The sequence below is a fragment of the Sorex araneus genome, chromosome 9 (genome assembly GCF_027595985.1).
Source record: "Sorex araneus isolate mSorAra2 chromosome 9, mSorAra2.pri, whole genome shotgun sequence".
NCBI lineage: Eukaryota > Metazoa > Chordata > Mammalia > Eulipotyphla > Soricidae > Sorex > Sorex araneus.
The window spans coordinates 22054601-22068137 of NC_073310.1; the positions used below are offsets into that span (position 1 = coordinate 22054601).

Here is a 13537-nt window from a genome sequence, read left to right on the forward strand (position 1 = left end):
CCTCGATTTGGAGCATCCCTATGGTTGGTAGGTGAGTGTTCCAGTGATCAAGCTGCCTGAGTAATAAAATACTGTACATATTCCAGCACAAACAAGTGTGGCAGGAAGCAGTGAAAAGTGTGCACATTTTAGTCCCAAACGTAAGAGATCACCAGGGCAACTTTTAATTTTTTCAGAGATAGCAACTAACTTTCCCAAATGCTATAAAATAACATGTAATTTGAACTCTTAATTGCAGGAAGCTGTAGGGGTGCCCCACACTACATTTGTTCATGAAGACATTGTCACGTTCCAGCACAGTGTAAGACACAGACATCATGAACACAAGGATTTCAGCACATTTATTATTCTCTGTAAATCAGGTATAAAGAAATATTTTTTCTGAGATGAATAATATCAAAAAAATTTTTTACATGTGTCTAATATCAAGAAATTCTGAGAAATCTAATGTTCAAGGCCAGGCCAGAGAGGGGTGAGCAGAGGCAGGTGCAGGAAGCAGCTTTGCATGCAGGCCCCTCCCTTCCCTGGGGCAGGGCAGGGATAAGAGCTGGCAGAGAGCCAGGCCCAGGGTTGGGGTGTCAGCAGGCAGCACTCTGGGCATCTCCATCATGACCTGGGCTCTTCTCCTGCTCAGCCTCCTCAGTCAGGGCCCAGGTGAGGTGTGGGAAGGGACCTTGAGAACATCTGGGCTCAGCCTTTTCTTCCTCAGGTTTATCCAGAGCCAACCTGAACTCATCAGAGTATGTTGGGTTTTTTTTTCAGGGATCTGGGCCCAGTCTGCTCTGACTCAGCCTCCCTCAGTGTCTGGGACTCAGGATCAGACAGTCACCATCTCCTGTACAGGAACCAGCAATGACATTGGGGGATATAATGATGTCTCCTGGTACCAGCAGCAGGAGGGCACAGCTCCCAAAATGCTGATTTATGATGGCAATAAGCGGCCATCAGGGATCCCTGAGCGCTTCTCTGGCTCCAAGTCTGGCAACACGGCGACTCTGACCATCTCTGGGCTCAAGCCTGAGGACGAGGCTGATTACTACTGTGTCTCCTACAGAAGGGGTGGCACACGCACAGTGGTTCACACTCATAGGGAAGTGATACAAAAACCTGCTCTCAGTCATCTCATCCTTCTTCCCTAATGAACTTAGATTTTCATTTGTTTACATATTTATTTTGATATTGAATGATTATAATCTTATGATTTTTTATTTTTTAAAATTATAACTTTCTCCAAATTCTTTTATATTTAGTTTTTTGCTGCATTTTATATTTGTTTCCAATTCTCTCTGATTTGTATGGTATGCAGACATGCACAATAATAAAGTCATTAATTGTCTGAGGTAATCTTTATATCCACCTATAGAGTTGGAAAGTTTTTAGATAGAATTGGCAGCCCATAATTTCAGTCCTTTAAGACATGTTTTCTTATAGTTTTACCTTGACACATCCATGAACATTTTTATTCCATAATATAGTTCTCCTCTTAAAGAAACTTCCTATATACCATCAGTCTTCTCCAATATTTCTCCTCCTCAACACTCTACATAAAAAAATTTAAAATCCATGTTAATGCATTTGTCTTGTTTTAGGAGTTTATATATTCCTTTTAGGGATTCATAAAGCATATTAGTTATTTAATTTTTCTTAGGGATGTCATTATGTTCTAGTTCATTCATCCTGAAACCTACATAAATCCCTTGCTACAGATAAATAATAGTTCCTTTTATGACTATAATTCATTTGTCACTTGATAAATTAATCAATGAAAAAATTAAGGACCAATTTCTGGTGTTTTCATTCACAGCATACAAGCAAAGAGAAACTTGAAATCTTTTCAATAGGACTATTCAGAAGCAAATTGTAGCAAATTGAAATGTGAACACGACTAAGTTTTGTGGAATTTGGAGGTCCAGAAATTTCAGGGTCTGTTGACCTGGGATGAGTTTGTAGGAACCTTAGTGAGGCCATGAAGTTAGGTCATAAGTAGTCGGCATGGTGGCAGCACTGTTGAGTGATGCGCCTGCAGGAGCTTCGGTAGCAGGGACCAAGGCCTGCCCCTATCCTCAGAGAGCCCAGGATTTTAACCACTGGAGACTAGTGTGTTTATGGATTTTAGTTGCTTGACTTGTATTTCCTCAGGGTTTAGGAATCTGAAGAGCAAGACTAGTGGGTGAGTCAACATGACAATGATTGTCACAGTACGCTTTTATTAAAAAATGACACATTTTTGAAATAAAACCTCTAAAAATAAACAAAATAAAAGTGAAAAAGAAGGCCATAACATGGGCACTTTGTAGAAATCATTTGTTTTTCTTTTCTTTTAATTTACATTGCCTTTTTTGGATTTTGAGGACCAGAGGAAGAGGTTAGGAAAGAACTAGTAAGAAGCGAGGTGGTTTTCAATTCTTTCATTTCCCTCCAAGTCTCTGTGTTTCCCAACATGGAGGAAAGGAGAGGGATTGGAGGAGAGGATTTTCAGCTCAATTGTGCCTTTTCCGGTTGTGCCTTTTATCAGTCTCTGTAATGCAGTATATGGCCACCAGATGGAGGTAAACAGCTGGGTCTGGAAAATTCCTTGCTGTGGTTTATTCTGAAAAGTATGATGATAGCTGCCTGAAATTCACTCTTCCTAGAAGAAATATGGGTGGGAGTACTAGTTTGGTGGCTATTCTTGAGTCCAGAGGCACAAAGTGGAAAACAGGAAGTTCACAACTATTGATGTTGCTTTAAATGCAGCAGTTTCCTTCCTAATCTACATTTGATGATCCACATATTGAGTGACAGGAATAGAGCGATAGCACAACAGGTAGGGCATTTGCCTTGCACGTGGCCGACCTGGGTTCGATTCCTTCATCTCTTTCGGACAGCCTGGCAAGCTACCGAGAGCTTTGTAGCTTTGTACCTTGCCAGGCTTTGTCATGCCCACATGGCAAAGCCTGGCAAGCTACTCGTGGTGTATTCGATATACCAAAAAGAGTAAGGACAAGTCTCACAATGGAGACATTACTGGTGCCCGCTAGAGCAAATCGATGAACTACAGTGCTACAGTGCTACGTATTGAGTTAGTCAAACAGCTGTCCTCTCTCTGTGTGTTCTCAGGGCTCTCCACTGTGTGGGATGGAGAAATGTTGGTATGAGCTTCCTACAGCTAGAGTGGAATCTGATGCTGAGAATATTCTTTAACTTGACCTTAAAGTGGTATTTTTTTAAAAACAATGTTTTTGAATTTTTAGTTCTCCTTTCCTTCTTTGTTGCCTTAGTAATGGTTTGTGTGTGATGTCTAAGGGTTGTAGGCACGCTGACTGTGGTGCTTTTGCCTTTAGTTGTGTTGCCTACAGGGGCCACACATCAGATTTTAGTGCTCACACATTCAGCACTGTGATTCCTGGGGCAATATTTTTCTGGTATAAGAGTTCACTTGTTGAAGGGGAATGGCAGATGAAATAGAGAAGGGATCACTAAGAAAATGATGGCTGGAGGAACCAGTTGGGTTGGGAGATGCGTTCTGAAAGTAGATAATGAACTAAACATGATGACCTCTCAGTGTCTGTTGCAAGCTATAATGCCCAAAAGTAGAGAGAGATTATGGGTAATATTGTCTTCCATAGTGGGAGGGGGAGGTGGAAAGGGGGGGTATGCCCCAGATATTGGTGGTGGGGAATGTGCACTGGTGGAGGGATGGGTGTTTGATCAGTCTGAGATTGTAACCAAAAAATGAAAGCATGTAACTCTCTCAGTGTGATTCAATAAAATTTTAAAAATTTAATAAAATAAAAAAAAGAGTTCACATGCCTCTTAGTACTAGCATGTCCTGGGTTACAGCTGTTTGCTTTGGTGTTCATACCCACCTGGGTGATATATTGCAGAAAATCCCTTATGGTGCTGGGATGAAGGCAGCAAAACTTCCAATTTGAAAGAGCAGAGCTCTAGGATCCAGTTCAGGACATGTGGTGGCACTGGGTGGGTGGACCTGGAAACCTTACTCATGCCCATCAGGTCCTTTAAGCAGTGAGCTAGTCTACAGACCCTAACTCAGGTTTAGAGCACAGGTATTAGAGAATGTGAAAATTGAAGAAAAAGAAAAGACAAAATATGAGAAATTGAAGATAGATTTCCAAGCCTTTGAAAGGATAAAGAGGGGATATAATTTTATGTTGAACTTCACTATGCAGGGTGGAGAGAAAGGTTAATATTCATATATCATTTATATAGAGGGATTTATGTATCACTCATCTATACATTCACTAGTTCACTGAGCTGAAGGAAGCCCAGGATATTGAAACTCATCTGTGGCCTAGTAAATGTACATGAAGTAAAACAACCGATGCCAAAGCATGTCCTAGGGTTCAATCCTCTCAATTTGCTCCCCATTACATTTGCCCTCATCTCATACCTTGATTGCAGGAACTGTTGACTCACAGTAGCTCATAAAAGGAAATATTGGATGTCTTCACAGTTGATTAATATCTTTCCTTTCCTGATCATTTAGTTCAGAAAATGAATGTTCTTAGCCTTCTCAGGGACCCACAATTACCAGGTTATTTAATGAGAAAGCTTCTTTTGTGGGAAATCCGTCTTTCTTCTCCTCCTTCTACTGGAGGCACCTGAATGATTTCAAGTAAGTAGCAGGAGCATGAAGCTTCACATCATTAGACCCTCTGCAAAGATCCCAACTTGGGCTCCTTCATCTACTATTTCACATCTATTAGTGTCTTAAAAACTCTTGTGGCCACCCTGTTCAGTGTGTATACATTTAGGAATATGAGTTTTTCTGATAATTTGAATTGTAGAGTTATCTGTATTGCTTCTATACTGGTGGATCTACCACTTGAAAGATGACATATTTGCATTATTTTTCTATAAATTTTTATTAAATTTTATGGTATGTTTATTCTCTATTTCAAAAATATTTCTCTATGCTTACATTTAGAGTGGATGCCTTGTAGTTTTTATTGGGTTATATACTGCTCTTTTTCTTTAATTTTTTTTGTCATTTTGATCTGAGGATGAGAGAGACTGGGAGGGTACTAGAAATAACGGATGTGGTTAAAAACATGGAGGAAAAGGAGAGGACCTGGAGAAGAGTTATTCCAGTCAATGTGCTTTCTTCATGAGTTTTTAGTGATGCAATACGTGGTCACTAGTGGGAAGTGAAGACTTTGGTCTGGGGAGATCATTGTGTGGTTTACCCTGAATTGGACTAAATACCAGTACCTACCTATCGCTAGCTCTTCCTGTGAAAAAGTATGGGTGGGTGACTAGTTTGGTGGCTCTTCTTGAGTTCAGAAGCACAGAATGAAAAACATAAAGTTCAGTGCTCTTGATGTTCTTTGAAATGCAGAGTTTCCCTCAGGAATATTTATCATCACATTTTCAGTTACTCAAATAGCTCTCCTCTGAGTGTTCTTGTGGCTTTCAACTGCATAGCACAGTCATCCCATTGTTCATCGATTTGCTCAAGTGGGCACCAGTAACATCTCCATTGTGAGACTTGTTGTTACTGTTTGTGGCATATCGAATATGACACACAGTGGCTTGCCATGCTCTCCCATAAGGGCGGGATACTCTCAGTAGGTTGCTGGGCTCTCAAGAGAGACAGAGAAATCGAACCCAGGTCAGCTGCATTCAAGGCAAACAACCTACCGGCTGTGCTATTGCTCCAACTGCATAAAGTAGAGAAACAATGTGTGAGTTTAGCAGAGCTGAAGAGGAACTTGTGGATGAATATTTATTTGACTGAACAGTAAAGTTGTCACTGTCACTATTACTTTCACTGTCATCCTGTTGCTCATCAATTTGCTTAAGCGGGCACAGGAAACCTCTCCATTGTGAGACTTGTTTGTTATTGTCTTTGGCATGTTGAATGCACCACGGGCAGCTTACTAGGCTCTGTGGGTGCGGGCGAGACACTCTCAGTAGCTTGCTGGGCTCTCCAAGAGGCGTGGAGGAATCTAACCTGGGTTGGCCACGTGCAAGTCGAATGCCCTACTGCTGTGCTATTGCTCCAGCCCCACAGTAAAGTGGGTTTCTTTTAAAAGTTGATGTATTTGTAGTTCTTTTCCTTTCCTTCTTAGTTTTTTTTTTTTTTAGCTTTTGTGGTTCATAGTAAAGGCTTTTTATTATACTGACTATGGTGCTTTCACCTTTAGTTGTGTTGCTCATTAGGGCAACACATTCAGCATTGGAGTTCCCTGGAATCTATTTTCCTGGTGAAAATATTAATGTCTTATAGTACTGCTCATTATTGGATGCTCCTGAGAGTTTTGCTGTGCCACGTCACCTGGATGTTGTATTGTAGAAAATCTCTTCTACTGCACGAATCCAGACATTAAATCTTCCAATCTGTGTTAGGGTGCAGAAAGAGATCTCCCAATAATGACAAAAAGACTCCAGAGACTGCAAACAGCAAGCAGGGTTTATTGTAAGACTGGCTATCCAGGGTCCAGCCCCCTACGAGGACACACAGGTCCAGCAGGTTGGGCAAAAGACCCCGAGCTTCTCCAAAGGAGATCTTATATAGGCCTTCCCTGGCCGTTACAGCAGAGCCCATGCATTTCATAGCCAATAGATTTGTAATATTACAAACTTTCTTAACCAATCCATTAAAAAGACATCACTCCTTAGCCTATGGTTTTAGAGATCAGTATTTGTGCCAATATTCAGGAATATCCCGGTTCTGGGGGCAGTCCTGGGTCTTGTGATATGGATCGTGTGATATGGGTCTGGTTATCTGGTCTGACCACCACCCTTCTTGCGACCCAGGGTGCCTGTATCCAAATTCCTTGCTCAGGAACAGATAGACAAGTTATTCTACAACGCGGGCTCCTGTAAAAAGAGTCTTAAGAAAGCTCTTAAGTCTAATAGATTCCTGTGGTCTGTCCTGGGCCAGTTCCTCATATCTGAAACACAGAGATTCCAGAATCATATTCATAACATGTGGTGATACCAGGATTTGAACTTGAAAGCTTACTCATGTAAGGCAGGCATTGTGTATTCCAAAATGTCAGTACTGAAAAAAAATTCAAAGAAAAAGACAAAATGTAAGAAATAGAATGTAGTTTTCCAAGCCTTTCCCTATCCCTCTCCCACCCATTTTATTTCAATATTGTGGTTAACAAAGTTGAAAACAAGGTAGCCAATATTTGTTGTTATAGGTAGCCAATATTCTGATAACAATCCCACCACCACTGTCACCTTTCCTCTACAATTGACTCCATTTTCCCAAACAGCCTTCAATCATGCCCCATTGCTGGTACACAATAATTTGTTTTATGTTGATTTTTACTACTAAATGGAGAATGAAAAAGTCAAAAAATATGTCTGTATAAAAAATTTGTGAAAATTGTATATCACCATTTGTATATTAAGTCCTTGTCTGAAGGTTTACAAAGCAGTTATTACAGTTTAGCCTTCTGTGCAATTTTTTTTAGTTCAGATTGCTAGTAATGTTTGTTTAAGATTGGTTGTCTTTTACATTACATTATCATACAGTCTGGTGTGCTATGACTGAGATTGTTTTCCAAGCTTCTGGAAGAAATAACGGTGAGATGTCATTTTATGTTGGTATTCACAATACAGTCTGGAGAGGTGGAATTATATTACATAGGATATATAGAGAGATTGAAGTATCATAGACGTATATATTTATTGGTTCACTGACTTAAAGGATGCCCAAGAATGTTGAAACCATTTGAATATTATATAGTATTACATATTACCAGCTTCCCTCCCCACATCAAGCAGAGCTCCTGGAGGCCGAGGACCACTGGAACCTAGCTACAGCCATGCTTGAGGCCCCTCTCCACACCTTCGGATAGGCCTTATGCATGAAGGTACCGGCAGAGGAACCCAGGTGTGTGTAATCCCATCAGTGGCTAAAATCCAGAGAGAAACTTAAAAGCGAGCTATCAGAAGTGATATCTTTAGCCTGCTTCTCCCTTTGGGAGAAACTGGCAGTCTTCTGAGAGTTTCCTGCCCACATGGGACAGCCTTGCAAGCTTCCCATGGTGTATTTATATGCAAAATCCAGTAACAAGCTGGATCTCATTCCCGTGACCTTGAAGAGCCCCCAGTGCAACATCGTTGGGAGGGCCAAGTCCAGATGAACTCCTAAGCTCTCAGGGAAAGGACGAAATGAGATGTTACTGGGCCTGCCCGAGAAATCAGTGATTAACGGGCTATCATGATCGTGATCATGATTACATATTATACTATATTCATTATATACTATTTAGTACTATGTATATTATATATACTGTATTGTACATAGTATTGTAACCACTATATAAGGTAAAATAGAATCAAATATTGGATAATACAAATTCATAAGAAGTAACTCACTGTGTATATCTACAAAGGTACAAAACCGAGCTTGTCCTTCTCACTTTTTCTCTTACTACTGTTATTCAAATGCCAAACTACAGTACATAATTTACTGTCTTGACTCTTGTTGGATGAGAGTTGGAGAGTGGAAAATGGTATTGACAAGTTCAAGAATGCAAAGTCAACATTGGGAGACACAAATGGGAATATCATTCCTTGTGTTTTTCTGTATTGCTGTTTATTGCTTGGACTTCCTCAATTTGGAGCATCCCTATGGTGGGTAGGTGAGTGCTCCAGTGATCAAGCTGCCTGAGAAATTCAGTACTGCACATATTGCATCACAAAACATTGTGTCAGGGAGCAGTGAAAAGTGTGTACTTTGTAGTCCCCAAAGTAAGAGATCATCAGAGCAAGTTATTTTTTCAGAGATAGTAACTAACTTTTCCAAATATTATAAAATAACCTTAACATGAACTCCCAATTGAGGGAATCTGTAGGGTGCCCCACACTTTGTTCATGGAGACAATGTCATGTCCCAGCACAGTGTAAGACACAGACATTATGAACACTAGAGGTTTCAGCATATTTATTATTCTCTGAAAATCATGTATAAAGAAATAATTTTTTCTGAGAAGAATAATGTCAGAAGAATTTTTTTTAGATGTCTGTAATATCAAGAAATTCTGAGAAATCTAAGGTTCAAGTCCAGGCCAAAGAGGGGTGAGCAGAGGCAGGTGCAGGGAGCAGCTTTGCATGCAGGCCCCTCCCTTCTCTGGGGCAGGGAGGGATAAGAGCTGGCAGAGAGCCAGGCCCAGGGTTGGGGTGTCAGCAGGCAGCACTCTGGGCATCTCCATCATGACCTGGGCTCTTCTCCTGCTCAGCCTCCTCAGTCAGGGCCCAGGTGAGGTCCGGGGAAGAGACCCTGGGAACATGTGGGCTCACCCTTTGTCTCCCCTCCTCAGGTTCATCCAGAACCAGCCTGAACTCACCTGTGTTTTATTTCTCTTTCTTCAGGAACCTGGGCCCAGTCTGCTCTGACTCAGCCTCCCTCAGTGTCTGGGACTCAGGGACAGACTGTCACCATCTCCTGTACAGGAACCAGCAATGACATTGCATATAATCATGTCTCCTGGTACCAGCAGCAGGGGGGAACAGCTCCAAAAGTGCTGATACATAATGTCAATAAGCGGCCATCCGGGATCCCTGAGCGCTTCTCTGGCTCCAAGTCTGGCAACACAGTGACCCTGACCATCTCTGGGCTCAAGCCTGAGGACGAGGCTGATTATTACTGTAGCTCATATACAAGAAGTAACACTTTCCACAGTAGCTGCTGTACACAGGGAAGTGAGACAAAAACCTCTTCTCAACCTTCTCAGGCTGCCACATTTCTAAATCCAAGTTATGATGCTTTTATCTTACTTACAAAATTTTAGTGAATGCAAAGTTCAAATAACAAAGAAATATTCAAAAAATTTTATTTTATAAATTTTTATACATTTTTTCATATTTACCATTTACTATACTCATTTCTAATTCTCTCACCACATCTGTATTAAAGAATAGATTGTAGAAGTTATTTTAGTCACTTATACTTATTAAGAATATTTTTATTTCTTGTTTTATATCTTTCAAAATACTTGTTTTATATTTTGTATTTAAGATATTTTATATTCCTTCTAGAGTTTTACTATATTCACATTTGTGCATCTGTTAGCACTATTATTCATTAACTCTTCTATGTCCCTAAAAGAAATTCCTATTTCATTACCATTAACTCTCGATTCCTTCCTAGCTTAAACTCACAAAACAAAAAGTTACATTATTGGTGATTATGTAAGGTTATTTCAGTCATTTTACATTAATGAAATCATTAACACATAGACCATTGTGTTTGGTTTCTCCTGCTTCCTTATCAAGGTTTTTCTTTCTTTCTTTTTTTTTTGTTGCTTTTTGGGTCACACCTAACAATGCTCAGAGGTTCCTCCTGGCTCTGCACACAGGAATTACTAATGGCGGTGCTCAGGGGTTCCTCCTGGCTCTGTACTCAGAAATTACTCCTGGTGGTGCTCAGGGGACCCTATGGGATGCTGGGAACTGAACCCGGGTCGTCTGCTTGCAAGGCAAATGCCCACCCGCTGTGCTATTGCTACAGCCCTCAAGTTTTTTCTTTACTTTTTATTTTAGCTCTCAAGATGGTTCAATATTTCCATGAAAATTTCCAATGTATGTATATATGTATAATATTATATCCAATATAGGAGTATTCCTATACTAACTGAATTTCATTATTACTGAATTTTTCTGGTTGTTCAGAAACTGAGCAGTCTTGGAAGCTAACCTAGATATATTCAAGTTCTGTAATGGAAAAACTGTCAATTTTAATTGCTTTTTGTTTACTTTTGTTTTGGGGCCACACAGTGATGCGTGGGAATTATTCTTGGCTCTGCACTCAGCTATTATCCCTAGCAGTACTTGCGGTACCATTTGGGATATTACGGAACCAACCCAGGTTGCCACGTGCACTGTTTTATCTCTTTGATCACAAAACAGTCATTTTAAAAAACATAAAAGGTATCTTGTAGCAGACTACCAGGTAAGTTGTGTCCAGTCTGCTGCATGCATTATTATCTGTAATTTCTTCACTATGCCTGAAAATTACAAAACCAGAACTTTGCTTAGCCTTGAAACTAACATGGTTAGGTTACCATGGTTACCCATCTCCAATCTAGCAAACTAGTGAATCATTTGGTTGCTTTGAACTCAGTTACATTTTCTTCCTCCTATCATGTCTCTTCCTCCCTGCCCTTTGCATTCTGGGAGTGCTTGTGCAAAGATACAAGGCCTTTCGGGGCCCCACACCAAATTTCATGCCTTACTGAATTTTTATATTTGTCTTCACTCTATAGGTTTTTCAGATAGATGAATCACTTAGGTGTGGTTTTAATTATGAGCTTGTTTTGTGCATAACTCTCATTTCTTTGTACTTTTTTGGTTGTAGCCAAGATAAAGAAATTTATAAGGAATACACAGAAGGTTGCAGCCTTCTTACCATAGACTAGTATGCAAAATGGAAGTCATTTTCTCTAATGGGTATCTGCTTTCCCCTATAGGGGTAGAATAATAAAGAGGCTCAAGCAGTAAGGAATCTAGCAAGCACTGAGACTGCGTAAATTAGCCAGCAAAAAAGGAGAATTAAACATAAAAATAAATTTAAAAAATAAAATTATTACTTTCTTTGCCTGCATTGATCTTCTTCCTGTGACAGTCTCTGTGCCCAGACTGAGTTACAGGATAAAGAGGAACACTGTTGGGTGGGCCCAGGGAGCTTGGGGTAGAAGGGCACCTAGAAACCACGGGTGAGCATATGCAGACAGCCATCATGAAATAGCCCAGAGATTTTTTCATCCTGTTGAAATTTCTGGAACATGCACAGAAGCTCTTACCTGAGAACTTGCACAGAAACTCCTACTCCTCATTCCATCCCTCCTGATCCCCGGTGAATTGCTAAATCTGCCACCACTAAAGCCTTTTTCTTACTACAGTTTAAGAACTTTGTACTACAAAATCAGAATTGCATTCATAGCCCCCAGAGCACAGCAGACAGACAAAATGTGGATGCAGTGTAGAAGTCCACCAAGCTTAATGAGCTAGGTTGGAGATGCCTGGGAGTTTATACAGCACCAACTGGTTCTATAACCTCTCAAGCCAGAAGTAAGCCCTGAGCATTGCTGGATGTGGCCCCAACCATATTCAATTTACAAAAACAGCTGGAGTGACCACACTTGTATCAAAATAGATTTCAAAATAAAAATGTCTATGTGGAAGATATACAGACAATCACCATGTCATGATCAAGTGATCTGTACATCAAATAGAAATTACACATCTAAATATACTTTTATGTAATGGTAGATCATCAAGATATTTAGAGCAACCTGTGTAGATCTGAAAAAGTACTGACAGCAATAAAATAATAGTAGTATATTTCAAAACCACCCTCTCACTGCCTGATTGATCAACCAGACAAGAACTCAGTAGGATCATGTGTATTAAAAAAATAAATACGAGAATCGGAGTGATAGTACAGCAGGTAGGGTGTTTGCCTGCGTCTGACCCAGGTTCAATCTTCGGTATCCCATATGGTCCTTCAATCATTGCCTGGAGTAATTCCTGTGGCTGAGTGTGGAGAAGAACCCCTGAGCATCACTGGGTGTGACCCAAAAAGGAGAAAAACAAATACGAAACGACGGTGCTCTCTTGCCACTTGCATCTGTGGTCTAGTGCTGCTTTCTACACCTGGGGTAGCCAAAGGCATTGAACAGACAAAGGAGAAAATGAGGACCAGGCCGGTTAGTAACAGTTACAGTTCATTCCAATCTCTTCTCCATTCTCCTCTGATCCCGGCCCCCCCCCCCTCCCATCTCTCTTCTAGCCTTAGTTATATCCCCAAATCATAAAAGATTGGTAGCAGTTACACATAGGTGTGATCATACAATCAATAGATGTAAGGTCCTTTTGTCAGGGGAAGCTTTTCCTAGGACAAATTCTCATGCAGGAAGATGATCCGCATAAGGGCAAAATACCGTCAAGGGGTGTGTTTCTCCTTTAATTAGTCCTACAACCAATTAACCATTCATCTTATTCTACTTTTTAATAATATTAGTCACTTTGTATGGACACAGTAAGAAATACATTGAGCTTATAGGGTGACTCTTCTGGGGACATCTTGTTATATAGCTCAGACTACAGTGCTCAGGCAAGATTAGTCTTTCCTAACCCTAAGCAGGGTTCTAATCCAGTTGCTAATCTTTGGATAATGACAGAATTTGTCCATGACAATGCTGTTAACTTATAGTTAAGTATTATGGTGCTTGGTCTGGCCCATTTCAATGCCAGGGTAGCTCATAGCTTGCCCTGGGCCTATCTAATCTCTTGTCGGGACTCTGCTTTTTGAAGTCTTAGGAACTATGACCAACTTAGGCTTAAGTCAAGAAAACAGATGTCCAGGAGAGAATATTATTCAGAATCAATTAACTCCCAAGTTACAAAAGCATAGCAATAGCCTTTCCGGCCCCGCTCGATATCGACCCCGGAGGCAACTGAACCACTTTGGACACGAGCGGCGCCACCAAAATGCCTCCAAACTGTGTGCTCGAAGCTTCTGGCCCAGGCGCTGCCAGCAAGTGATGCAATTACCAAAAGAATTTTCCCTGGC

At 40.6% G+C, this 13537-nt stretch overlaps 2 gene segments (V, D, J or C); both read left to right on the forward strand.

Moving 5' to 3' along the window:
- The first annotated feature begins 608 nt into the window (after positions 1-608).
- On the forward strand, positions 609-1139 carry LOC129407073 (immunoglobulin lambda variable 2-23-like). The segment is given in 2 exon segments: positions 609-654; positions 763-1139. Coding segments are annotated over 2 exon segments (423 nt in total).
- Positions 1140-9177: 8038 nt separating this feature from the next.
- LOC129407074 (immunoglobulin lambda variable 2-18-like) lies at positions 9178-11376 on the forward strand. The segment is given in 3 exon segments: positions 9178-9223; positions 9337-9666; positions 11321-11376. Coding segments are annotated over 3 exon segments (432 nt in total).
- The last annotated feature ends 2161 nt before the right edge of the window (positions 11377-13537 follow it).